The sequence below is a fragment of the Panicum hallii genome, chromosome 1 (assembly GCF_002211085.1).
Source record: "Panicum hallii strain FIL2 chromosome 1, PHallii_v3.1, whole genome shotgun sequence".
Classification (NCBI taxonomy): Eukaryota; Viridiplantae; Streptophyta; class Magnoliopsida; order Poales; family Poaceae; genus Panicum; species Panicum hallii.
The window spans coordinates 33,162,358-33,186,318 of record NC_038042.1 but is presented as its reverse complement, the minus strand read 5'-3'; the positions used below and the strand labels follow the sequence as shown (position 1 = coordinate 33,186,318).

At 48.8% G+C, this 23,961-nt stretch overlaps 1 protein-coding gene across 2 annotated transcripts; it reads left to right on the top strand.

The window, feature by feature from the left end:
• The first annotated feature begins 17,219 nt into the window (after positions 1 to 17,219).
• LOC112876624 (probable WRKY transcription factor 19) lies at positions 17,220 to 23,349 on the top strand. 2 transcript variants are annotated; one of them, XM_025940777.1, is made up of 4 exons: positions 17,220 to 17,497; positions 21,352 to 21,398; positions 21,489 to 21,516; positions 21,941 to 23,349. In XM_025940777.1, the coding sequence occupies exons 2-4, from the start codon at positions 21,369 to 21,371 to the stop codon at positions 23,050 to 23,052; spliced, it is 1,170 nt and encodes a 389-aa protein (XP_025796562.1). In that variant the 5' UTR covers positions 17,220 to 17,497; positions 21,352 to 21,368; the 3' UTR covers positions 23,053 to 23,349. The 2 variants fall into 2 exon arrangements, with proteins under 2 accessions (XP_025796562.1, XP_025796554.1); XM_025940769.1 differs by lacking the exon at positions 17,220 to 17,497 and having other exon boundaries at positions 21,333 to 21,398.
• The last annotated feature ends 612 nt before the right edge of the window (positions 23,350 to 23,961 follow it).

The window sequence follows — 23,961 nt, the reverse complement described above, 5'->3', positions numbered from 1 at the left end:
GGCGCTGGTGATGGTGCGTGGACGCGAGCGGGCGCGGGCGCTGGCGCGGGAACGGCGGCGCACGGACGGCGAGCGGCGGCGGCGCACGGACGCGAGCGGCGGATGCGACGGCAGTAGATGCGGCGGACGGCGCGGCGGTGACGGGAGCGAGTGTGTGAAGAGGGGTCGAGCAAAACACGAGCGAGAGTGAGGTCGTGACCGGTCAAGAGAGAATATGACATGTGGACCCCGCAGATTTTTCTTATCGCCGGTTGATCCGACGCTTAGGTTTTGAACACCGGTTGATTGCGTCGGTGTAGTTTACCAGAAACTCTGCCAAATCTGCATCAGTACGCCGGTTGAACCGATGATCTGAAAAGTGAACTCGTCGGTTGAACGAAGCAAATATCAGTTGATTTTCAGGTCAAAAGTGTGTTCTGTTCATCGGTTGATCCGATGCTGCAACTTTGTATACGCCGGTTGAACGCCTGAAATGACTGAGCTGTGGCTGACACTTAGTAACGCCGGTTAAACCGATGGTATAGATCCATTGAACGTCGGTTTAACCGGTGAACCCAAAAACCCTCTCAGCTCACTTTTCTATGCTAAGTCCAATGAACTTATAAGATTCAAACTAAACTCAAGTTAATGGACTTGCATAGGGCGACTTTACCCCTCAAAATAGGATAGCTTAATAACTTAAATAGTTTTTCTTTTCAAAATCAAGGATAAGTCGGCAAGAGAGACAAAGCGCCAATTTAAAATGTATGAGCCATGTCATAGGGAATATTGAAGGAGGAAAGCTTCAAACTCACAATGACATTGCTCACTAGGCAATAACACACCTAACACTTTACTTTTCTTCACTTCTCATGAATTAAGATCTTGCATGTAAAACAAGTCTCATCTTCATCAAGTGATCTCCTTTGTGACTTTTACGCATGCAATGATAATGCAAATTACAAACACATGCGAAAAGAAAGGTAAACATGAGATGCACAACTATTTGACAAGAAATGCATAGCGAGAATTTAAGATCTACTTGTCAAGTTTGATCCCACGGAAAGCTTCATCATGATGAGCCTTTCTACAAGCCTAGAGGAAAACAAGTGGACCACCACCTCTAGCTAAACCCTTGCTCATCACTATCTTACCATGGTTAGACAAGTGTCCTATATGTATGCATTTTTCTATATGACATAGCAACTTACATGACGTTTGCCGCATCTAACACATTTAGCTCATTTCTTAGCCTAACAAAGGTACTTTCGTCTAAAGGTTTTGTGAAAATATCCGCCAATTGCTCCCTCGGATCTCACACCTTGAAGGGAAATGTCCCCCTTGGCTTCGTGATCACGCAAGAAGTGATGGCGAATATCAATGTGCTTTGTGCGAGAATGTTGAACTGGATTCTTGGCAATTTTTACGGCACTTTCATTGTCACAAAGGAGTGGTATTCTTCCTAGTTTCACACCAAAGTCCAAAAGGGTTTGCTTCATATATAGAATTTGGGCACAACATGCACCGGCAGCTATATATTCCGCTTCCGCGGTGGACAAAGCCACGGGAATTTTGCTTCTTACTCGACCAAGAAACTAGAGAACGCCCAAGCAAGTGGCAACCCCCGGAGGTACTCTTGCGATCCACACGGCTTCCGGCAAAATCCGAATCCGAGTATCCCAAGAGATCTAAACTAGCGCCTTTGGGGTACCACAAGCCTATGCTAGGAGTGTGCTTGAGATACCGAAGGATCCTATTCACAGCCGAGAGATGTGATTCCTTAGGGTTAGCTTGAAAACGGGCACACAAGCACACACTAAACATTATATCGGGCCTAGATGCGGTAAGGTAAAGCAAAGACCCTATCATTGAACGATAGAGGGATTGATCAACAGGTTTACCGTCCACATCCAAGTCGAGATGCCCATTGGTTGCCATGGGTGTCTTGATTGGCTTACATTCATCCATCTTGAACTTCTTCAAGATATCTTTGGTATATTTTTCTTGATAAATGAATGTTCCTTCCTTCATTTGTTTGACTTGGAAAACCAAGGAAGAAGGTCAATTCGCCAATCATGGACATCTCGAATTCCCTAGACATCATGGTAGCAAACTCATGGCTTAGTAAATCATTAGTTGAGCCAAAGATAATATCGTCAACATAAATTTGACAAATGAAAAGATCCCCGTTGACGTCTTTTGTGAACAAGGTGGTGTCCACCCTCCCGATCTTGAAGCCTTGCATGATTAGGAAGTCACGAAGCCTCTCATACCAAGCCCTTGGAGCTTGTTTGAGCCCATAGAGTGCCTTGTGCAACCTATAAACATGATTAGGATTCCTCGGATCTTCAAACCCGGGAGGTTGCTCAACATAAACAAGTTCGTTAATAAAGCCATTTAAGAACGCACTTTTCACATCCATTTGGTATAACTTAATATTATGATGTGAAGAGTAAGCAAGAAGGATGCGGATAGCTTCAAGTCTTGCGACCGGAGCAAAAGTTTCACCAAAATCCAAACCTTCGACTTGAGAAAACCCTTTTGCCACAAGTCTTGCTTTGTTGCGTACTACCACCCCATGTTCATCTTGCTTGTTTCGAAAGACCCACTTGGTGCCGATGATGTTCTTGTCTTTTGGAGGAGCTTCGAGGACCCAAACTTCATTGCGGGTGAAATTATTCAATTCTTCTTGCATGGCCATCACCCAATCCGAGTCCTCAAGGGCTTCCTCTATGCTAGTGGGGTTCAATACAAGAAACAAACGAGTGATGTTCACAAAATGAAGCATGCTTAGAACGAGTTCTTACTCCTTTGGAAGGACTACCAATGATTTGACCAATTGGATGATCCTTGGAGATGCGACCATGCTTCACTAGTGGTGTTTGCGTGGATGCTTGTTGAGGTGGATCATGAGTGACTTGTGCTTGTGGTGGAACATTTTGCTCTTCTTGTTCTTGGACTTGGGGTGTTGGCGTTGACACATTTTCTTGAGGTAGTGGATCAACTTTATCTTGATCTTCATCCACTAGGGGTGCCGTAGAGGTGCTTGGTGTAGATGAGGAAGGTCCTCCCCCTTGATCATTGCCTTCATGCACCTCTTCCGGCTTGATATCCCCAATGGACATCTTCTTCAAGGCTTCTTCAATCTCTTCATTCCCTACATTTTCATAGCCAACAACCTCCTCTTGGGAGCCATTAGATTCATCAAACTCCACATCACATGTTTCTTCAACTAACCCGGAGGTTTGATTGAATACTCTATATGCTTTGGAGTTTGATGCATAACCAAGAAAGAAACCTTCATCACATCTACTTTCAAACTTACCGAGCCTTTTCTTCTTATAAATGAAGCATTTGCAACCAAAGACTCGAAAGTATGATATATTAGGTTTCCTCCCGGTGATGAGCTCATATGGAGTTTTCTTGAGGAGTCGGTGAGGATACACACGGTTGGATGCATGACACGCCGTATTGATTGCTTCCGCCCAAAACTTCTCGGACGTGCCATAATCATCCAACATTGCTCTTGCTAGGGTGATGAGTGTCTTGTTCTTTCTTTCCACCACTCCATTTTTGTTGAGGCGTGTAGGTGGCGGAAAACTCATGTTTGACTCCTTCTTCATCGCACCATTCTTCAATCTTCATATTTTTGAACTCGGTGCCGTTGTCACTCCGGATCTTCACGATTGGGGAATTGTATTCCCTTTGAGCTTTTCTTGCAAATGACTTGAAGATTTCCGGAGTTTCACCCTTATCGCCTAGAAACATGACCCAAGTGTAACGTGAAAAAATCATCAACGATTACTAGGCAATAGAGGTTACCACCAATGCTCTTGTATGAAGTTGGACCAAAGAGATCCTTGTGTAGTAGCTCGAGCGGCTTGGAGGTAGACAACATCGTCTTGATAGGATGATGAGTTGCAACTTGCTTCCCGGCTTGACATGCTTTGCATAGCTTGTTCTTGTCAAAAGTGACGTCCTTTATGCCGGTGATCATCCCTCTCTTGTGGGCTTTCTTAAGGTTGCTCATGCCAATATGAGCAATTCTTCTATGCCAAAGCCACCCAAGAGACGACTTGGTGAAGAGGCAAGTCATGGTGCTTGTTTGCTTTGTAGAGAAATCCACCAAATAGATATTGCCATGCCTAAACCCCGTGAATACCAATGACTTGTCTTTTTCATAAGTCACTACAACACCATTCTTGTCAAAGGCACACGTTAGTCCAAGATCACACAATTGTGCAATAGAAATGAGGTTAAAACTAAGTGCTTCTACAAACAAAACATTTGAAATGGATAAATCTTTTGAGATTGCAATTCTACCCAAACCTAAGACTTTCCCCTTTGAGTTATCACCATAGGTGACATGTTCATGATCGCCGGGGTCTTCAAGTGAGGTGAACATGCTATCATTGCCGGTCATATGTTGAGAGCAACCGCTATCAAGTACCCAATGTTTTCCACCGGCTTTGTAGTTCACCTACACACATGAGAATTTATTTTTGAGTTTTCGGAACCCAAACAAGCTTTGGGCCTTGCACATGTGTGACAAGAGCTTTTGGGACCCAAAGTTGCTTGGGGAGCTTCTTCTTCGACTCCTTAGCAATTTTGCCAATAAACTTGGCCTTCACCTTGCCCTTCACTTTACTCAAGAGAAAATGATTATTTTGAAACATTGATGAGTAATTCTTGGGTAATTTAGGAAGAGGACGTGATGGTAAAGTGCACTCCCTAGTGTGGTGCCCGGTGACTTGGCAATGTTGGCAATATGAACCAACTTCCTTGATGAAGCTTGTCTTGATCTCCGGAGAAGGAGTTGTAGCCATGTTTGGCTCCGGAAATGAACCAAGACCTCTCTTACCATAGTCACGGGCATTGTTGAAGAGAATCTCCTTGTGGATGTATTCTCCCCTTGAGAGTTTCTCCACACTACTCTTGAGGCTTGCCACTTGATCCATCAATTCCTTTTCCCTAGAAGAGGCAAGCTTGGGCACAACATTAGTGGCATATGCATCAATGAGTAGGTCATCACATGAAGTAGAAGCATTGACCTTTTCATTGACAACTTTCTCAAGACTTGGGTCAATTACTTCATAGGCAAATTCAAGTTCTTGATACTTGTGAGCCAACTCCCTATGCTCTTGTTTGAGCTTTTTGTGGCTCTCTTCAACTTGCTTAGCAAGTACAAGTGACTCATTGTGCTTTTTGAGCAAGTCATTGTACTTACTAAGTAAGTCGGAGTGGGCAAGCTCTAACTTGGCATGAGTGCTCTCAAGAACTTTAACTTTGCCCTTTTCCCTCTTGATGACGGATGTATACTCATTGATGAGGTTAGTAAATTCATTTGGATCAAGCTCTTCATCACTATCATCTTCACTATCTACCTCACATACCTTGGTGTTACCTTTTGCCATGAGGCACATAGGAGGCGGAGGTAGAGAAGGTTCTTCATTGGTGAGGGCGATGGTGACAATGTCTTCTTCATCACTTGAGTCTTCGCTTGATGAGACATCGGTCACCCATTCTTGTTTCTCCACCAAGAAACTTTTCTTGGTGTGCCCTTTCTTCTTTGGAAAGAGCTTGGTCTTCTTGTCATGGGTCTTCTTCTTCCCAAATCTCTTGTTTTTGTTCTTCCTCTCCTCTTCTTCATCATCGCTTGAATCATGGCGATGCTTACTCTTGTTGTCCTTGCTTCTTTTGTCCGGCTTGGGGCAATTTGGACGGATGTGTCCTTTTTCGCCACAATTGTAGCAAATCTTGTTCTTGACATCCATTGGCCGGAACATTCCCTTCTTGGAGTCAAAGTTGAAGCCCTTCTTATTGATCTTCTCATTCAAGCGTGTGAACTTTCTCATCATGAGAGCAAGCTCTCCATCATCTTCAACATCGGATGAGCTCTCATGATGATCATCTTCTTCATTGCTTGAGCTTGAGTCTTGTTTGACCATCTTGAGCTTGCGGGATTTGTTTGTCTTGGTCTTTAGAGCAATTGACTTGCTTGATGTTGGCTCTTCGGTCATACCAAGAATGCTCATTTCATGAGCGCGAATTTCACCCACAAGTTCTCCAACTTCCATTGCGGCGAGATCCTCCTTTTGAAGCATAGCATTGATAATGTTATACTTGGGCTTCGGGAGTAGCATGAGGATCTTGCGGTTGATGGATGCACTGTCAATTTTGGATATTTCAAGTGCATTAATGTCCTTGACAATGACATTCAAGCGAGAATACATATCATTGCAATTTTCATGAGCTAGCATTTTGAAGGAATCATACTTAGCTCTAAACAAGTGATATTTTTGTTCACGAACTTTGGTGGAACCTTCATGTATTTCAATGAGCTCCTTCCAAATATCACTTGCTAGGTCCATGCCATTAACTCTAGCAAAGACCTCCTCACTAATAGCTTCGAAAATTGCATTTCTAGCTCTAGCATTCCATTTTAATTGGTCGGGGGTGGGTTCTCCGGTGAATCCGACTTTAGTTGCCAACCATACTTCGGGGGCAATCGCATCAAGGTATGCGGCCATGCGAACTTTCCAATAGGCAAAGTTCTTGCCCTCGAAGTGAGGCGGCGAACCACCCATCTTGGCCATAGCTCTAGGCGGTGAAGCCTAATGATCCAAATGAGCAACGAGGCTCTGATACCAATTGAAAGGATCGATGGACCAAGAGGGGGGGTGAATTGGGCCTTATTCAATTTCTAAAACAAGATAAAACAACCTTAACCTATGCAAGAACTCGAAAGGCCCCAATTCACCAACCGGACAACTAAACAACCTACACAAGCTAGATAAGATGAAAAGAGATAAAGCCTAGCAAGGTAGAGCTATCTAGTGATCCCTAAATCAAGCACATGAATCAATTGCATGAAAGATAATGCTTGAAATAAGTAAAGTGGACAAGGGACAACCGGATTTTTTCCCGTGGTATCGATGTGTTGGCACACACCCCTAATCCACGTTGTGACACTCACAAAGAGTATTGTCACCTCCCAAGTCACCAAGACGAGGGCGCTCACTAAGAGTCTCCGTTCACCATCCCGGTGTGGTGGAGATCAAGCCACGTACAAAACTCTTCTCCGGGCTTCCACAATCCTTGGCAAGCTCCGCGAGAATCACCTCGATCACCAAGATCGCCTAGGTGATGCCAATCACCAAGAGTAACAAGCTAAGGCCTTCACTTGAGCAAGAACCAATCACAAAGAATGGATGCACACAAGCTTCTCTCTACTCAAGTCCTTAATCTTGCTTCTTGAATGATTGAATGAACAAGTGTATGAAATGTTGAAGCTCAAGGTGGCTCTTGACTATAGTATGTGTGTTTGGATGTTGCCTGGTGTCAAGAGTAGTAGAATGACCCATTGGAGGGCTATATATGGGCAGCTCACACGAATAGAGCCGTTGGAGAAAAAGCTGCCAGAAAACTGCGTAGCGCCGGTTAATCCGACGTCCCTCCAATAGTCATCGTCGGTTTAACCGGTGAATGTAAACTGCCACTTCTGAAAACTAGCCGTTACAGCTTGGGCAGATTAACCGTCGTTGCATCGGTTTAACCGGTGAGTGTAATCATCCATTGATCAACAGAAATACCAAGTCACTGGGCAACTGAACCGACGTCCAATTTCAAACAGCGTCGGTTTAACCGGTGAGTCTATCTGTCCACTGATCAACTGAAAACCGAGTCTCTGGACAACTGCACCGACGTCCCTTTTTAAATATCATCGGTTGAACCGGTGAATTGACTTGTCAAACTCTGCTGACCTTGTTTAACCGACGTATATGAAACTTGAAGCGTCGGTTAAACCGGTGAATAGGATTTTTCTGATTTTGCCTATTCTGACTTGAGTCTTGAATGAAATCCAAATATTCTTGAGATATAAGTTGAGAACCACTTATTTGAGCTTCTAGAAACCTGAGTGACCATTGTGTGCATCCATTTTCAAATGACCATGTCCATGCTCAAGTTACTAAGCCTAAACCCCTCTTAATAGAGCGATCACTACAAAACTATAAAACCTATACTAACCTAAGTGTCCTTCTCAACCTTATGACACTTAGGGCTAGAAAGATCCTTAGTCTTGACACATTATAGAGTTGAATGCCGAGATCGCCTTTTTGAACAATGAAAATTAGGGGCCTCTTTTGACATATAACCAAATGAGCAATAATGATCTATAAAGCTGCACAAACTCATTAGTCACAATAATGGTTGTCATTAATCACCGAAACATACCTTAAGGGCCTAGATGCTTACAAACCCTTCCGCCCAGCCTGCCGACCTGGGCGAAGGGGGTCGAACTAGCACCTCGTAGCTGGCGGTCCCGGCGGCGCTCCATCCGTGGAGCCCGCCAAGGGTTGTGTGCTCCCTCGAGGGTCCCGAAGACCTCAGGGGTCGTGCCCAGTTTCTCAGGAAGGTCCCGATGCATGGATCTCTAAGGTCCGGGACTACCTAAAAGATAATTTCCTTCCTGAAGACCAAGCATCTGCTGAGCGCATAGTCTGGATGGCTAAGCGTTATACGGTGGTAGAAGGGGATCTCTACCGCCATGGCGCCAACGGCATCCTCATGCGGTGCATCACCCAGGAAGAGGGCTGCAACTTGCTCGCGGAGATCCATGGAGGCGAGTGCGGAAGTCATTCTTCATCCCGCACGCTGGTTGGTAAAGCCTTCCGGCATGGCTTTTACTGGCCGACAGCGCTCCAGGATGCAGCTGAGTTGGTAAGGTCCTGCAAGGCATGCCAGTTCCATGCGAAGCAGATACACACTCTAGCTCAGGCACTACAGATGATTCCTCCCTCTTGGCCCTTTGCTGTATGGGGGTTGGATATCTTGGGACCTTTCCCTAGGGCCGTCGGCGGGTACCAGTACCTCTACGTCGCCATTGACAAATTCACCAAGTGGTCAGAGGTAACCCCAGTGGTCAACATCACCAAGGCGTCAGCAACTGCCTTCCTCAAGTTAATTGTGTGCCAGTTCGGGGTCCCGAACCGGGTCATCACCGACAATGGGACTCAGTTCATGAGCCAATACTTTCAAGAGTACTGCGAGGACATTGGCATCCAGCTCTATTTCGCCTCAGTGGCGCATCCCAGGAGCAATGGCCAAGTTGAGCGGGCTAATACTGAGATCCTCAGAGGGCTCAAGATCCAGACCTATTGCAATCTTGAGAAGCATGGTGCAAAATGGGTTGATCAGCTTCCGAGCGTGCTGTGGGGAAACCGGACCACACCCAGCCGGGCGACTGGGAAAACCCCTTTCTTCTTGGTCTACGGGGCCGAAGCGTGCCTTCCCCCGGAGATCACCATGGGCTCTCTACGAGTCCAAGCTTTTGATGAGGACTTGCAGGAACAGCTGCATCGCCAAGACGTGGACCTCGTCGATGAGCGAAGATGGCGAGCAGCAGTCCGAAACGCACAGTACAACCAAGCGCTCCGGCGCTATCATCAACGGTTCATGCATAGTAGGGAGCTCCAGGTCGGGGACCTGGTCCTAAGGCGAATCCTGAACCGTGAGGGGCTGCACAAACTCTCCCCCAGCTGGGAAGGGCCCTTCAAGGTGACAAAGGTGTGCCGACCCGGATCTGTTCGTTTGGCTATGGAGGAAGGCATGCAACTACCCAATCCGTGGAACATTGAGCACCTCCGTAAGTTCTATCCTTAGGGGCCTAGTTGAGAGGAAAATTTTCCTTTGTAATTGGTAGCACCATTGTGCGGGCCAGGGCGGTGGAGGTCCGCCCTCGTAAACCCTACCCCTTGCGTACATCGCACAATTCTTCTGTACCAATTCATTAAGGAAAGATTTGTTCTCAATGTGTCCTTAAGGTTTATGCGATTCTATTTTTTTCTTTGCTTCTCGCTACGCTAATCCCCACGTGGTCTTTCACGTCTGTGACATGCCCGAGGCCTTTCTTGAGTTGCTATGCTACGTCACTGATCTATGACCTCTATTTCGCAGGAGAAAAGGAACTAGACATCTAGGAACTGGCTTCAGGGAGACGTGCTCGTTCTTTGCTGGGGTCCAGGGTTGTGTAGCCGCTTAGCCTGGTTCCGTACCCTAAGCCTACACGCCCTACCCCCCTAGGGCGAGTACCGTTGTACCTCGAACCATGGACCCGGGGGCCGGGACCCCTTTAATCCCCGAACCTAGGTCCTGTTGCTCTGACTCACTATGCAACTCAGAAGGTCCTCGCTGGTAAGTCTGGGACCTCGTGGGGACGTCTACTAAGCATCGATCCTAAGTCGTATGCAGGACCTCGGTTCTATGGCAGCTAGTCCCGACCTATCGCGACTACCTCCCAGGGGGCCAGGGGACCTCGGTACGCTTGAGAACACATCGCAGGATTGACAATTGGAAGTACGCTTAAGAACACATCGCAGGATTGACAATTGGAAGTACGCTTGAGAACACATCGCAGGATCGACAGTTGGAAAAACAGCTAAGTTTTTTTCGCTTTTTCCACAATAAATGGACGCAAGAAACATTTAGATGCATTACTAATAATGTACACAAAGTTAATATTACATTGTAAAGTTGTATTACAAAAGCAACAAAAAGATACTAGGCCTATTGTTCTGGTGGTCCGGAGGCGTCCCCACTCCCTGCAGGTCCGGGGCGGCGTCGGATGTGGGACACCACCATGTCTGCCGCCTCCTATACTCCTTCCTGCGCGGCGGCCACCGTCGCCTGGATGGGGCTGACCAGGACGGGAGTCAGCTGGAAGGCGGGGTCGTGGCTCCGGAAGCAGGTAAGGGTGTACTCTGCCATCCCCCGAGCAACTGCTCGCCCTTCTGTCTCCAGGAGGTTGTGCATGTTGGACTCCAGGTCTCGCAGCCACTCGGCGGTGGAGTCCAGCACCTGGAGGGCGGCGCCAAGTGAAGATGGGGCCTCCACCACCCAGATGGGGTTGCTCCGAGTGCATCCAGGAAGGGGTTCACCTCACCGGCCCACCATACGATCTGGCCGATGCTGGCGCTCCGCTCCACCAGGAACTCCTCCACCTTGGCCTCCTTCTCCTGGAGGGCCACTTCGCGCTCCTGGAGCCTCCGGGTCCCCACCGCCAGTTCCTCCTCCACGGCCGCCTCCCGCTCCTGGAGCTCCTTGAGCCGGGTCACCTCCTCTTCTTTGCGGGCGGCAAGCCTTTTTTCTCTCTCCGCCGCGGCTGCCTCCCGTTCCGCAAGGGCAGCTTCTTGCTCCTTGGTCACCTCCACCACCACCTTGGTCTGGTTGGCTAGCTCCAGGGCGATCTTCTCCCTGTCCGCCGCCGCGTGCACCCTCTTCTCCGCCACGAGCTCCCGCTCGATGGCATGCTTCTCCCACCATGCGGCCGCTCTCTCCCGTTGGGCAGCTGCCGCCTCTCGGTCGAGAGCCTTCTACAACTGCTCCTGCAGGAGTTCGCGCTCCAGCACGAGCTTGGCGCGCTCCCCGGTGTAGCGGGCGGAGACGGTCTCGATGCGGTCCGCCAGGCGGTGCTCCCAGTCAGAGAGCCGATGGCATTCCGCCTCCAGCCTCTCCCACTCCCGGCGGATGCCTGCCTCCAGCTCCTCCAGTGCTTGTTGGCTCTTGATAAAAAGGCGGGGGAGGGGGATCTCCGCTGGGCTCGGGAGAAGGTGCCTCCCCAGCACCACCTCCGGCTCCTCCTCCTGCGCGGGTGGAGTGGTGGTGCTGGCGACCTCCGCGACCTCCGGCGCCGCTGCCTCCGGCACCTCCGCTGCCTCCGGCGCTGCCGCCTCTGCTGCTGCTGCTGGCTCAGCTAGAGGGGGCTCCGCCATGGCGTCCGGCGCTGCTGCTGCTGCTGCTGCTGCTGGCGTCTTGATTGTCGCAGCATGTCTGGCGGTCTCCTCTTGGGGGGCGGCTTCGGGCCTTGGGGGTGTGGCAGCATCCGGCTCCGGACCTCTGGGTCCGGCAGCTACTGGTGCTGGCGCGGGCGGAGTCCCTGCTGGAGTTGTCGCCGACTCCCCAGCAGGAGAAGATGAAGGTACTGGCTGGGGGCCGGACCCCCCAGCTGGAGTGGCTCCGACGGACGTGCTCGATGCGTCCGAAGGATGGGGCCTGTCATATCACCGACATGGTTAGGGCCCCAGAAGGCAAATGAAAAATGAAAAGCTCTGAGAAGACTACTTACACGAAGTCATACCACTCCCAACCGCCCCGGACGACTGGGGGGACCTTTTTTCCTGCAGAGGACCCCCGGACCTTTGGTGGTGGCCCCCGGCCGCTGGCGCTTCTGGTGGCGGGGGCGGGGTTTGTGGCCTTAGCTCTGTCGGTGGTGGTGGCGTCACTGGGCGCCGCGTCATCGGTGGCGGCGGAGGAATCTGCCGCTCCGGAGAAGGCCGTCGCGCCTCCTCCGACCTCCTGTCCGGTTGCTGGCGTTGCGGCGGAGGTGGTGGAGCTCTACTCTGTCTCTCCGCCTCCACCGTCTTCTGGCGTTTGGGGACCGGCTCCCCGACAAAGGAGCCGTCGCCGCGCTGGAGCCTCCGGGCCTTGGACCCCTCCATATTGTCCTTATGGCGGTGCTCCGGCACCGGCACCTTCTCTTTTCCCTTCCCGGCGGGGGCCGGACCTCTGGGACTTGGCCCCCCGGGACCTTGGGTGGCGCGCTGCTGGCGGACGGGTGAGGCGCCGGGGATGTGGATCCCACGATTGGGGTCGCCTCTCAGCTGCCGGACCACCAGGCCACCCTCGTCGAGGATCGGCATCGATGCCAGGACCGTCAACCGCAACGCCTGGTCCTCGCACAGGGCCTTGATCCCGCTCGGGAGGACCAGGGACTCCAGGCTGAATGCCTCGTCGGTCATCGCCCGGAACACCGTCTCCAGCTCTGCCCTGGAGAAATCGGTGCCGTGCCCACGCGCGATCCTGCAGCAGTCATTTGTCCCCGTGTACATGCAGGCCATCCTGGTCCGCTGCTGCAGGGGAGCGACCCGCCGCTTCAGGAAATCACCCAGCACCATCAGTGAAGTTAGGCCGCTCCTTGAGAGATTCTTGACCCGATCAAGGACCGGGCCGAGCTCCTCCGGCATCGACGGCTCGGCCTTCTAGGTGCAACGGTCGCTCTGAGGCCCCTCTGTTGGCAGCTCCAAGTGGTCGTGGGGGTCGGCCTCGGTGATGACCCAGCTATCGGTACATACGGACAGGGGTACCTCCTGCTAGGGTGTCTAGACCCTTAGCGCCTCGCTATCCGTAGCCTCCTCCTCGTCCTCTGGGTGACGTGGCATACGGCCCGGGCCTGACAGTTGGGATCATGGTCTCCGGACCGCCCCCGTGCTCTTATAGGTCTGGGGCCTCCATGTGCCCGTAAGGGCAGGAGTGCTCTCGGGTGGCCCCCACGGACCCAGACTCCCTAGGGAGGTCCGGGGCCGCCACGTGTGGGGGCCAGACCTCCACGGGCCTGACCGCTCCGACCGGCCTTGAGGGGCCCGGACCCCCCTCCCCCTGGGAAGGGGTCCGGTGGTGCTACGTGCCGCCTCCGCGGCAGGAGCGGGACTGGCCCTGCCACGTGCCCGTGGCAGAAGGCCCTTCGCGGGACTCTAGCCCAACTACCACATTAAATGCGGTAGGTGGGCTGGGTGCGCCCAAGTCAAAAGTATGGCCTGCCACTGACACACGGGGCAGGTAGGTTGACACCACGGTAAGCCCGCCTGATCTGAAGGCGGTGTGTCACTGTGCTCCGTGCGCAGGCAGATGGCGTGTAGTCCCGTCACGGCGCCGCGCGCGTGGGTGATGATGGCCTGCGACAGGCGAGTCGAGGCGTGCACTGCAACAGTGCGCGCGGAGGCAACGGCGCGGCGGGTCAGCGCTGCTTCCTTGCCTGACAGAAGGTTCTGACCCAATAGTGGCAGCATGGCTTCACTGTTGGGTAACACTGATAGCAGTCACTATGCAGACAAGGCTACACACGGCCATATCCTGGCTGTAGATACGCACATCAACTTCTCGATCGAGAGGACTACAGAGAGGAGTTGGAGATGAAGATCTCCATCTCTCTCATAGAACAAGCTCCTGTTGGCCGGGCCCACCTGTCGGGGCCCCGCACAGTGTAAGCACCTCCCTTGAACTATAAAAGGGAGCGTACACTCGTTAGACAGAAGCGGACAAGCTCACAAGGACAAGCTCACAAGGACCAACCTTAGACTCCAGCTCAGGTTTCATCCAGACTTCTACAATCAATACCACACCAAAGTGGACGTAGGGTATTACGCTCCGGCGGCCCGAACCACTCTAAAACCCTTGTGTATTTCCTGTTTTTATCCGCCCACCGATCAAGAGCTCCTAAGCCTCCTCCAAACCCATCCTTAACTAGGATTAGGCGGGTGCATTCCGCCACCCGGCTGGAGATTTCCTCCGACACCAGCCTTCTCGCCAATCCTCCCACTTGGAGGTGGAGAAGGCGCTGATGTACGAGCTCGCCATCCCGTGCCGGAGCTGGAAGTAGTAGGCGCCGACCTCGTGGTTGCTCCTCCCTGTCCTGACCAAGGCATAAAAATGCCTGAAGATGGTGGTGCAGGGACGGACCCCCATAAACATCTCCATAAAGTGGGCAAAGACCGCCACGAGGAGGACGGAGTGGGGGGTGAGGTGTTGAAGCTGGAGGCCGAACTCCTCCAGGAGCAAGAGGAAGAAGGAGGAGATCGAAGGCACCAACCCGCACATGGCGTACAAGTTGAAGAGGACGAACTCCCCCGCGGCAAGGTCGCCGAGGGGGATTTTACCGGCCCTTATCTTCCCGGCTTGCTCCAGCGCGGTCCATCCCAGAAGGCGGCACACCAAGTCCAGCTGGGTCTAGCTCTGGAAGCGGCGCGGAAAAGGGAGTGAAGACATGGTGATGGGCGCTGCGATTGCGGGGGATGGATCGCAAGGGAGCAGGAAGGAGAAGGAATGCCGAGCGCAAGGAAGCTGATTGCAAGGTGCGTGCAAAGACGAAGGGGCGCTGCGGCGTCCGTTGAAGGCAAGAGCGAAAAGGTAGCCGTTTCCTTCGGCGCCTACCTTTTATGTAAAAGCTGCTCGCTCTCTCTCGAGCTCCGCGGCGATCGAGGAGAAGCCGAAGGATCGCCTGTACCAGGCCCCCTCCTCTCACACCCAATGACGGTGGGCTCAGGCCCGCCAGTCAAAGGCGTGGCCGCTGGAGGCAGGGGGAAAGGCGGAATCCGAACCGCCCGAGCCGCGGGACGGGCTCGAATGAGATAAGAATCTGAACCGCCTGACGCGCATGGTGCGGGCGGAGGACGGGCCCCTCGGGGATCCCGCTAAGGGGGAAAAGATATCCATGCCCTTTCCCGGCGGGAACAAGCTGTCCACCCGGCGCAACGCTGGGATATGTCCCCACCTGCGGGTTCGTTCCTTACCCTAGGTGGGCCCGGGGCCTCTGTCGGTACATACGGACAGGGATACCTCCTGCTAGGGTGTCCAGACCCTTAGCGCCTCGCTATCCGTAGCCTCCTCCTCGTCCTCTGGGTGACATGGCATACGGCCCGGGCCTGACAGCTGGGATCATGGTCTCCGGACCGCCCCCGTGCTCTTATAGGTCCAGGGCCTCCACGTGCCCGTAAGGGCAGGAGTGCTCTCGGGTAGCCCCCACGGACCCGGACTCCCCAAGGAGGTCCGGGACCGCCACGTGTGGGGGCTAGACCTCCACGGGCCTGACCGCTCGGACCGGCCTCGAGGGGCCTGGACCCCCCTCCCCCTGGGAAGGGGTCCGGTGCCGCCACGTGCCGCCTCCGCGGCAGGAGCGGGACTGGCCCTGCCACGTGCCCGTGGCAGAAGGCCCTTCGCGGGACTCTAGCCCAACTACCACATTAAATGCGGTAGGTGGGCTGGGTGCGCCCAAGTCAAAAGTATGGCCTGCCACTGACACACGGGGCAGGTAAGCTGACACCACGGTAAGCCCGCCTGATCTGAAGGCGGCGCGTCACTATGCTCCGCGCGTAGGCAGACGGCGTGTAGTCCCATCACGTCGCCGCGCGCGTGGGTGATGATGGCCTGCGACAGGCGAGCCGAGGCGTGCACTGCAACAGTGTCCGCGGAGGTAACGGCGCGGCGGGTCAGCGCCGCTTCCTCGCCTGACAGAAGGTTCTGACCCAACAGTGGCAGCACGGCTTCACTGTTGGGTAACACTGATAGCAGTCACTGTGCAGACAAGGTTGCACACGGCCATATCCTGGCTGTAAATACGCACATCAACTTCTCGATCGAGAGGACTACAGAGAGGAGAATATCTCTCATCGAATAGGCTTCTGTTGGCCGGGCCCACCTGTCGGGGCCCCGCACAGTGTAAGCACCTCCCTTGAACTATAAAAGGGAGCGTGCACTCGTTAGACAGAAGCGGACAAGCTCACAAGGACCAACCTTAGACTCCAGCTCAGGTTTCATCTAGACTTCTACAATCAATACCACACCAAAGTGGACGTAGGGTATTACGCTCCGGCGGCCCGAACCACTCTAAAACCCTTGTGTCTTTCCTGTGTTCATCCGTCCACCGATCAAGAGCTCCTAAGTCTCCTCCAAATCCATTCTTAACTAGGATTAGGCGGGTGCATTCCGCCACCCGGCTGGAGATTTCCTCCGACAACAACATTAATGATTAATAGTGACAATAAATCTATTAGTTATATTTCAACAATTTCATCTGTGACCTTTCAACAAATGTTCATCAAATGTCGAATAGTTCATTTAGGTACTTTCAACATTTCTATAACATATGTTCAATAACTTCTTTGTTATGTCACTTGTTAACAGGTTCAAGGAGTAATACTTCATTTCAAGATTGACAAAGTATTCATGTATTTGTTCAGCAGAATAATTCTATAGTTTTTAGTAATTTGTGCTCAATACTTTGTCAGATATGTTCCGTGTGTTTACTTGATACGTTTCATGTACATTTTAACAGAAAACTAAACCTCAAATCTGGATTTGCAAGTTCGGACCTTCACTTTCAAGTTTCCCACCCGTTACTTACCCCCTTCATACCACATGTCCCCGCAAAACATTTTGAGTTTCCTCGACATTGTTTGAGTTATCTAAGTTCTGTCGCGCCGATACGTAAAGAAAAAGTATAGATACTAGGTAGGTTGTTAGTGCGCGGGTTCTAAATGGAACTGAACGGAAAAATTAACTTAAAGCGAAGCGCTCTATTATTGCTGGGCTTCAAATATTCGTTAATGGACTTTATAGATAGATCGCTTATCTATCTTTCGGAAGCTATGCAGGAGCCCCCTCTTGTCCGGCTGCGGCTGGTTGCCTTGCCAATAACAGCGCCGGATCAAATCAGGCAGCCACCTTCTTCCCCTTTGTGACCAATTTTTTATGCGTCCTCCGCCTGCAAGTTGCAACTCTCAAAGCCCCCCATTCCAATCCCTTCTACTAAAATACTATTGCCGACTATAGAAATTGCATCCGCATTCCTGCCTTTACCCTTCCCACTCCTCGCCCATCCGCTCCTCCGTCAACACCTCGGCGGCCGCCGCTGCCGCGGCCGCGGCCGCATCCGGTGTCCAGTCACTCTGCCTCCCTGTCTTGCTCGGTACATCCTCTCATCACTACCCCTTCTGCCAGTACTGGTTCTTGCTGTGGCTCAATTTGTGTGTGCTTCTTCTTTAATGGGGGAGATCTGAGCGCGGGGATTCGGTGGAATGGCGTTGTTCTTAATTCAGCTCTCCGGTGGCAGATCGGTGGTGCTGATGCTATGATTTTGGGTTTCGGGGGGTTTTGTGCTGTGGGCTTTCTTGTTTTCTCTTCTTCCCCTTTTGGGAAATGGCGCTTCTTGGCAGGCTTGGATGATTTGGAAGATGTGCTAATGTAGGATGATTGTTTAGTAGTGCCTAAGTTTCAGTTCTTCATATCCTTGTTGTTCTCCGACTTGTGATTCCTTCGCCTTCTTAAAACTTGTGCTTAGAAGGCCGCATTCAGGCCATCACTAATCAATGCAGAGCAGTAGGCCCTAATGCAATATCTGCATCAATTGTTACTCCTGAGTTCTTTACGAAGCTATTCATGTGTTGTTGTAATAACCTTGTTTTCGGCCATAGAAGCTTATTTATAATTCTGGTGACGAAGGCTTTGTGATCGATCATCATGCATCTTGATTGTTGCTTGCCCTAGCTTTAACATTTCACCTCCTATGGCATACGCGTGTAAAAATTTTATATGTACACAAGTGTACTGCACACAGTATACGAACTACTACGCCACTTTTGAGTGGGAATGGTCCCCTTCAGTTGTGGTTAATTCCTTTATTGTTTCACATGTTTACAATTTCGTCACCCATTTGTGTTTTGAGTAATTTGCATAGTGATAAGATTATTAGAATAGTAGGAACGCAAATGCTGACATGCTGAAGGTTTTACAATCCTATGTTTATTACTGTTGCCATCAAAGCAATACCATCCAAGTTTCAAAATTGGAAAGATACAAACAGGAACAAATTATTAATCCTCGTTATCACAGTATAATCTGTGACATAGGGCTCTGAATAGTAAGTACCAGCCATTCTGATTCAGTTTGATCTATTTGTTGTTGGAAATCACTTCCTCACTTTCTAGGTGCTATCACAAACACACTAGTATTTCTTCTCTGGTGGCACACCCACAAGAAGACAACAATACACAAGTATTTTGTTGACTCAGGCCACTTTGCCTTCATGGTTTGGTCACATATATATAGCTCGTACAGGGCTGCAAACCTACCCATGATATCCTCCTAATTAGTGCAGTCAATGCCCACATGATCTGCATATTATTCTCTTTTAAATACGAGCTGAAATTTAGCTAGCGCTAATAGCAATGAACCTACACACTAGCTGAACGTGGACGCATCTCTCTAGTAATTGATTAATGCTAAGATTTGTCATTGTCAAGAAATCTTGATTTATCAGGTTCTGTAGTATATATGAAACATTGAGTTTATGTGCTAGAGGTTGACCATCATTTTTCAAAAGAAAAGAAAAGTTAATTGAAAGGGGTCCTTTTCATTAAATGCTGAACTACATAGATCTCATAATGCAGAGTTGCCTGTTTATTGCATATTTGTCAGCTGTACAGCCTGAAAATCATGTGCAAATTTCCATGTTTTATTTATTATGGATAACATGCGAGTAGACATCATTTAAATAGAACTTTTATAGTGCTTGAAAATAATAACAGCCATCCATCAGCTCTGATCCAATGATTTGAAAATGAAAGGTACCTATTATAAGGAACCTAAATTGTGGGCGAGGAGCGAATTTTAAAATTATGTGGAAGGACATATTGGTATTTTCATATGAGGCACATTCGGGTAGGATGACTGATCCATAGATGTGAACGGGCCCGTTGTTCTTAATGCGGCTACCTTTCACCATATGACGCTCGTGAATCCTGGAAGCACAGGCTTGTCGTGTCAAGGAACTACGATAGCACGACCATGTACGCGGCAGCGCTGCACACCTCGACGTCGATGGAGTACTCGTGGTGGTACACGGGAAGGATCTTAAGTAGCTAGATGACCGCCCAACGAGACAGGTTGTAGGCACGATCATGCCCGAGTGCCTCAGGAAGTAGGCCACGACCTCGACATTGGAAGCGATGGGGCACGCCACGGCAGACAAGTACGGTCGTGTCATGCTCGGCTGCATGATGGTGCCCACGACATTGCTGGATTTCACGAAGGGGTCTTGTGTGGCTTTGGGCGATGGTGCGTCGACTGTCGGTGATGGATGTCTACGGGATCCTCCATTTCGCCGAACTGGAAGGCGGCGGTGACACCCTGCGCAGGTGTATGCGCGAGCCCCTTAGCAAGTGCAGTGGAAGAGGGATTTCTTCAATCCAGTGCAGCAATGAATAAACTATGACAAAGTAGGGGAATAATTACTATACCACCCTTATTTGCAATAAATCCTCCCTTCCTAAGGTCAACTGCTCAGAATAATACGATAGGAGATACCTCTCAATCACCATAACAAGATCAATCAGATGCTTTGTAGTTCCGTGATACTTGGTTGATTTTCTTCAGGCTTTAGCTAAAATAATATGATCAATTAGATGCTTTATAATTCCTTCATACTTGGTCAATTTTCTTGATGCTGTAGCTATGTACCTTATAAGTGCCTTTTGGCTTGAACCATTCAAGCAGTTTTATTTTTGCTTCAAGGCTGTGCTGTGTTTTTCTGCTACATATATGTTTCTTGCTCAAGAGCACCTAGCCACCACCCATAACTTACTTGTTGTGGTTGTACTTTTATGCTTCAATCAAATCTGTGGAAAAGTTCATTGCTTGATGAGGCATAGAAATTGGAATTTCTGCAATGGTTTAAATCATTAGGCCACCACACTGTTAGGCATGCACTGGGTTTTGTGTTTTTCCCTGTTCCGTCCTACAGTTTTGTTTGGCTTGATTATATTATTTGGCTTGAATGACCAAAGAACCTAACTGAGCATACACCTTAAATATTTTCACATTTTTTTCTCAAATTAATTTCACTTGGTTTAATTTTGTGCGCTTAAAAGAACAATTGTTGTAGTATTCACGACTGTCTCATCCTCTTTGATAACTTACTCTTACATATTTGAAACCATAATAGATGGATGATGCTACAGTTATTGTAAATACCAATAGAAAAAAATCATGGGAGGATGTTCCTTATGATATCTTGCCTTATATTTTTTTTCTGGTTTTTTCTTCCATTTTCGATTTAGTTTGTATTTTACTCTTTAAAGCTGAGTAATGAAAGATGGTATTTTTTTTCTTCTTTTAATGTACAATAGCCAAATTGTTCATGAGAATATAGTTTTGTTTGTCCTATTGTGTATTGTACCTCTTTTCTGCTGAAAACCTGAAACTACTGTTAATTTTCATTCTCATTTAGTATGTATTGTTGATTACAAGAACACACTATTTCGATTTGATGAGTTCCCAAGCTTTGAATAATGGGCTGGAGCTTACAATACAGACGCCAGTATTTAGTAACAACCAGAAACAACTGCAGTGTAGTAGAACCTCTAATCGCTAACAAAATGATAATCAGCTTATCTCATTCACATGGTACTTCCATCTTGTAGGCTTGCTATCAAACTGGTAGCCAAAAACAAAAAAGGTTAGCTAGTGGTGCTATGTAACAAAGTTTTCATATGTACAGTATACTAAAGCTGAAATTTGTGGCCTGCAATAATACGGTCCTCATTCTCCATATATATTCATTTAGAGCAACCACATGCTCCTCGGCAAGGGGTATTTTTTACCCTATCCCAACCATTTAAGTTGTACTATTTGGCAAATAACTTAATCTTCAACCTCCAATTTTTGTTTGCTTTAACATGTCTGTTACATTCTTATAGTTAAGTGATTGCTGAAATGCTACCTCTGCTCCATTATCTGACGCTTTTATGCTTGAACCTTCCGCAGAAAAAGACACAACATTTATGGGGCATGACCATATGTCTCGCATAAAGGTAATTTGGTCTGTCCGTTAAGTAACAATATGTTCAGGTACATAATCACAATATTCTGACATTTTCGGTGGTTTATTGTTTTGAGTACAGATGCATATGGCAGAAGGTTCACTTGTTGGTACGTTTTCCATGCCTAGTGACCCAAAACCTGTGATTTTGCAAGGGCGCTTCTTTATTCTGTTCAATAAAATGTTCTGTTATATTTGTTATGTTTCACTGATTTGGTCTGCAATACACATTGCTACTGCATATTCGATGTACCATTATTAGTCTATATGATTCTCCTTGAACTTGAACTAGTCCTGAAGTTAATTTGCTGACATGTTCTATGTGGGACCTACCTCCAGATTTCGTGTGCTTGTGTTCATTGATAGATATCTTTTCTCATGAAGTCGGGAGTTAATGTATGATATGTTGATGTAACCAATTACTTTTATTTTGTGGTGTTTCACTATCAGCTTTTCTTTGTACGCCATTTCCTTCAATATTTATTTCTGTTGTATTTTATATATTTCTAATATATTGATTTCCTTCTTAAACAGACAGGAACCGATGCCAGCAACCTGGGTGCAACGAGGTTGTTGATGGAAGGGTACTGTACTGCAAATTTCACAGCGGGGGGCTGTCACACCAACAGTACAATCACCTCCAGATTGCACAGGGGAGCTCAGGTGTATTGGTGCCTCCTGTTAACGACAGCCAATTTAATGGACCTGTTTCTAGTGCAGTGACATGCACTGAGCAAGAAATGCACATCAAGCATGAAGGGGATGATCGCAGTAAACTAAAGGATAGTTTTGGGAGCACTCAGGGTCAGATTACACAGTTGGTCTTTCGTGGGGCAGGCAGGCTTTGTAAGCACGAAAGCTGCAGCAAGCAGGCACAGGAGAACTCAATCTACTGCAAGTTACATAGTGGTGTTAGCAAGGGCTGCATGGTACGGGGCTGTGCAAGAGGTGCACATGGAGGCACACCTTTATGCATTGGCCATGGAGGAGGGAAGCGGTGCATTATCTCTGGATGTCCAAACGCAGCATGTGGCCAAGGCCGTAGTGACCGCTGCGTAAGGCATGGTGGTGGCAAGAGATGCAAATTTGAAGGGTGTGCAAAGGGTGCACAAGGGAACACAGATTACTGCATCAGACATGGTGGGGGAAGGCGGTGCAAATTCGAAGGATGTACAAAGAGTGCACAAGGACGGACAGATTTCTGCATTAAGCATGGTGGGGGGAGTCGGTGCAAGTTCCAAGGATGTGGTACGAGTGCGAAATGGGGGACAGATTTCTGTTCAGTCCACAGGAAGAGTTTATTGAGTGGTGACAATGCTATCCCTGAAGCTTCGCCAGCCTCTTCAGAAAAACGACGCCGAGCCAAGAAACCCAAAAAGGCAGTCAAGCCGTATGAACCTTCGCAGGAGAGTGTCACCGCAGCAGGTATTGCTGGTAGCAGCACACAACAGATGGGTGTTCTTCTCGTAGCTACCCCGGTTCCCAACCATGACATGTTAACTAAGGGTGTAACAGTGACGGCGCAAGCTGCAATAGCTCCCCCACAGATAGTTGCGCCGCTGTCCATGAAATCACCAACAGCATCTGGATCAGTTGCTTCAGGGGAGAGGGAGGCAGGAGCAAGCAGAGCAATGTTGGGTCTGTAGAAATATGGTGGTAGTGCATAATTTGGGAAGCTTGCAGAAATATTGCCAAACTAGTCCTTTGATTATTGCTTTCGCCTGAGAAACGTCGAAACTTTAGGAGCTGTTCATATTAACAGGTTCTCTAAGTCAACTGACTCTAGTGATGTCCTGTGGCTTTACAATTTGTCCTATGAATCTCTAGATGTTCTTGTGTATGTTCTCTTGCGCCTTGTAGCATGGAAACCGGTAAGCGATCATTTGGAACTGTGGACAATAAGCAAGAATACTGCGTCATTGTCTAGTCTCTGTTCGAAATACTGTCCGGGTGTAGAGGTTGATTTCTGCTTTTGTGATACTAGTAGGGGTGAAAATGGTATGGATACTTTTTGACCAATCGTCCGACTGAAATAGGTTTCCATACTAAATGGACAATCTGTATCCAAATGTAGCTATTCAAGATTCAATCTGTATCCGGATAATCAAAGATGGATTACTTATATTGATACTTGCAAATATACCTAAATATATTGATTAATATATAAAAATATATAATAACATAGTATGTGTCGGTCGAATACTTCGGTTTTTCTATTTTACTCGTTAAACGCTAATTCTAAATGGTTTCGAACCAACTCCAGATCAAGAAATTATTCCTTGCTTTAATACTAGTAGATTAGATGTATTTCAATATCCGACACATTTTAGACTATCCATACCGAATCCCATTCGATTAAAGAATAATTATCTGTATTCGTATCCATAGATATTCGTTTGTATCCGATCTATTTTCATTCCTAAATACTAGTGCTTGTGTGCCTGAAGTCTGGATTAGACTGGAAGTTATTTTGCCTAGTCAGTTTTGACTTTCTCCTGTTGTTTAGTTTTATCTTCTGCTCTCCTTTTTCTGCAACATATTGTTCTGCTGGCTGC

What these genes read in the sequence shown, in the direction of transcription:
- LOC112876624 (XM_025940769.1), top strand. Translation starts at nt 21,333, where the DNA reads ATGCTTGAACCTTCCGCAGAAAAAGACACAACATTTATGGGGCATGAC. An exon ending in ACCATATGTCTCGCATAAAG is followed by an intron (nt 21,399 to 21,488) that starts GTAATTTGGTCT and finishes TTTTGAGTACAG; the next exon opens with ATGCATATGGCAGAAGGTTC. An exon ending in GGCAGAAGGTTCACTTGTTG is followed by an intron (nt 21,517 to 21,940) that starts GTACGTTTTCCA and finishes CTTCTTAAACAG; the next exon opens with ACAGGAACCGATGCCAGCAA.